Genomic DNA, 3902 nt, shown 5'->3' on the forward strand with positions numbered 1-3902 from the left:
GATCCATGCCGCTCACCTCCTTTCATCTTTTGGAAATCTAGAGCAGAAAAAAATTAAAATCGTCAAAATGAAATACTTTTACACGAATAATTGATAATTGTTTTTCTTTTGATGCCCTATATTTATTTACAGAATAACGCAACTAGCAAGTAATTTGATGAAAATGAAGAAATAATAAACCTGAAAAATGTGATAAAAAGAAACCCTCGTCTTATCCTATGATACGCCTATGGGATTTGTTGATTAACTTTGACAGTATAAAACACTAATATTGATTGAGAATTCCAAAGTAAAGACACAGTATAGGAACTGTGGTAAAGAATCATGGAAGGCCTGTGAGTTTTAACAAAGGATTCATCGACACATATGGTTCATTGTTTGAAATTAATAATTTGTATTGCTTTTTCTCAAAATAATATATATATAACAAAGAAATACGCTCTATTAGTGTGACGGCACACACCGCCATTTTTGGTTCTCCTGTCAGCGATCTTCACCAAATAAATTCTCTCAAAGATCGAGCCCGAAAATGTGCCATTCATTTTTTCTAGCTCGAAGGGATTCAGAGATCCTCTCACTAGACAACGAATTTGAGACACCCGATACATATTATTTATTCTATGTCTATTTAGTAGATATATGTAAATTTGACGTAGGTATTATTGGAAGTAATGCTGTCAACTTGTCAATTTTTGTTAAATTCTTCAAAGCTCGAATTAATTCAAAATGTTCGCTTCGTGTTCGAACACCCTTCGTGTGGATTCATGGCCTATCGAAGTCCTGAAAGAAAATTCCGAATACATCCCCCAGAGCGATGAAAAAATATCTCATCTGTCTTGGTGTAACGACAATTCATACATGGCAATTTTGCAACAAGGCGAAAAACCGCAAATTTTATCCATTAAGGACCTGAGTAACATACGGACAGTGCACACCATCAACGATCACAACATCTCATCCGTAGTTTTCAAAAAAGGCACGAAGAAACATTTAGCTATGGGCACCAAAAATGGGGACGTAATGATTTACGACACTAAACTGAGAAGTATTTCCAGGAAGTTCGTAAAATTGACGAGTCCAATCGAGTTCCTCGAATTCAGCTATGACGATCTTCAATTAGCAGCCTTGTGCGAAGATAAGACTGTCGTTTTTTACACGGAGGCTGACGGAAAAGTGAATAATGAGTATAAACATGGTGCGAAATGCAGTTGCATAAAGTTCCATCCATCCGCTCTGAATAAAATGGCAGTTGGTTGTGCCAATGGTTACGTTACCATTTGGGACACGAAAACGAATTCTAAGATGTACAATTGCCAGCTACATTCTCAAGCCGTGAGTGGTATCAGTTTGGCTAGAAGTGGGAATTTCTTGATTTCCGTCGGAAAAGATCACAAAGTATGTGTGACTGATTTAAATTCAGGTGAATGCCAGTTTAGAATTAACTTGAACGTCCCAGTTAACACTGTAGACTTACGTTTTGATGATAAAATTATTGGTGTTGGTCTCGATGATGGCAGTGTTTATCTCTACGACATGAACTTTGCGGTACAACCTTTGTCGTGCCTTCGACAACACAATTCCCCAGTGAACATAATTTCCTTCGCGAATTTTTCCAGAGATTACATCGAAACTGAATCATCTATCTCCACAGTGACAAGCATTCAGGATCACATTTCAGAAATGCGGATGACGAGTCCTAAAACAGGACTTACGAACAATAGCGACCCTCTGAAGAATGTTAAACGAGACTTTCTACAAACTGTGAAAAATCAAACAGACGAGCTGGAGGGTCAGTTGGTAGAACACTGTAAGAAATTTCAAGTCTTCATCAATAATGAGTTCAAGATGATAAATGACATCATGCAAGACAAATGGGAGCTCTTCGGGGCTAGTGACGTCAATAAATTGTTGCAAAGTGCAGAAAGTGATTTTTGTGATGCTGAAAAAATCTAAGATAATAACTCGTCTCGTTTTCCAAATTATCATTTACTGTAATGACATATTCCTATTAGATAAATTTTATCCTTCTATGCGGTTTCATTTTTGCTAAATCCTGATTTTTCAATTGCGAAATTGAAGATATTCACCTTTAGTTTTTTAAACGTTCATTATAATGATTCAAAATCAAATAGAGGCAAATCCAGTTGCAAGTCAGAAATTACCTATTTTAAGCAGGATAAATACAAGAAAACCCACTAAAGCATTTTTAGATGAAGATATAAGCTGGGGGTTCACGTGCACATGAGCACTTATTTAGAAGCCACCACTGGTAAGTGAATCTTTTTTGAGTAGTCCGGCGAAGAAAGAAATAACTCAAAATTATTGACGGATTGACCGTCGAAGACTGATGTGAAATCTACCCTCCCTCAAGTTGGCACTGTTTTCCGCTTACAATGTGTGACGGTTTCTTATACCGCCCCCTGCGCCACCCCATTTATCATCCCCTGCATCGATACTACATCGATATAGATGGTCTCTCTATCTCTAGCACCTAGTTCATATTATTCTATATCTGTGGTCATACACCATTAGATTATATTAGAATTCATTAAGGAGGTATCGTTTCACTGCGACCTAATGGTTATTGTGCCCCCCATCAGAGCTATTCTCTCCATAACGTGATCTACAACTCGCCTTCCAGTTCCAGATTTCTGATGAACTCCAATATCTGGGATGGCTTCAAGGAGGCTTATTCCACGTTTCTATAAGTTTCGTGTCCAAGGCAGGTTTTGCGTTGGCAAGCGTTGGCGAGGCATTCCGTCACCACGTGAGCCGGAGTTTCTTTCTCCTTCCCACAGAACCTGCACTCGTCGTTTTCAGTTAGACCCATTCTCATGAGGTGTTTCCTAAGGCGGCAATGCCCTGTGAGGAATCCAGTGAGGAGGTGTAGCATATTCTTACTAAGATCCAGATACTTCCTGGTTCTTGTAGAGTTAAAGTTTCGAAGAAACTTTTTGGAGTGATCCAGACCAGGAACATTCCTCCAGAGTTTTTCTCTTTCGGTTACCTCCTCTTCCTGAAACTTTTTCTTGTAGGTACATTCGTCTACACGTCAAAAAGATTCTGGGCTCCTTTTCAGGCAAGTGTGTTGGACTCGGTCATACACCATAGACCTATAATGATATGTACTGACCCCTTGGTTTTTAGAGAGAGACCATTGATATCAGTGTATCTGTGACCGTCAAACCGGACATTTTGCCGGGGCGCCAAATTATAGGTGCTTAGTTAATAAAATAATGCTTACTTTTTGACAAAAAAAGCCAAAGTCATTTAAACTAGTCCATGAAAACGCTTGGCCAGATGTCCCTTTGAAGTGGATACCACGATCCGCTAAATACCGGTGTTCATTTGAAAGTATTGTTAGGCAATAAATCCACTGACCTCAAAGGAATTTCTGGAAACTTGGATAATCCTTGTGTAATCGAAATATTCTGGCTTCCTCCAAGTGACTTTGGATATACTTTACTTAATTAAGATCTACATCGTTTTTTACTGAAGACTTATAGAGAGTCGTACTTTAAAAGTTTAAAACAATACAGGGCGATTTTTGATGAAATCGACAAAGTCCTTTGATGAATTGGACAAGGTGATTATAAGTAGAAAATTACGATTTCATATGGAATTGAAAAGATGCCTGAGAGGAATAACAGAGGTTTATCCAAAAAAATTCAGACAAATTAGGCAAAGTATGGCGGTGAAATTTTATTTTGCCGGGGCGCCAAAATATCTGGCGGCGGCCCTGTGGCTAAACATTGGTTTCGTGAATTGATTGTCTGTTTTCTTGTGGAAATTACGGATTCTTCAATAATTTACTAAGTGTTAGTTGTTTTTCTTCTGCTCGTTCTTCTGTTTATTTTAGTACAAATAAATAATTTTTAATATGCCTGCTTCGTGTGTAGCTT

The 3902-nt window shown here is 38.1% G+C and overlaps 1 protein-coding gene across 1 annotated transcript; it reads left to right on the plus strand.

The window, feature by feature from the left end:
* The first annotated feature begins 650 nt into the window (after nucleotides 1–650).
* On the plus strand, nucleotides 651–2028 carry LOC123671360 (katanin p80 WD40 repeat-containing subunit B1-like). The gene has a single exon (XM_045605150.1). It carries the CDS (start codon nucleotides 727–729, stop codon nucleotides 1951–1953), a length of 1227 nt encoding a protein of 408 aa, XP_045461106.1. The 5' UTR covers nucleotides 651–726; the 3' UTR covers nucleotides 1954–2028.
* Nucleotides 2029–3902: the final 1874 nt, after the last annotated feature.

This window comes from Harmonia axyridis, chromosome 1 (assembly GCF_914767665.1).
Source record: "Harmonia axyridis chromosome 1, icHarAxyr1.1, whole genome shotgun sequence".
NCBI lineage: Eukaryota > Metazoa > Arthropoda > Insecta > Coleoptera > Coccinellidae > Harmonia > Harmonia axyridis.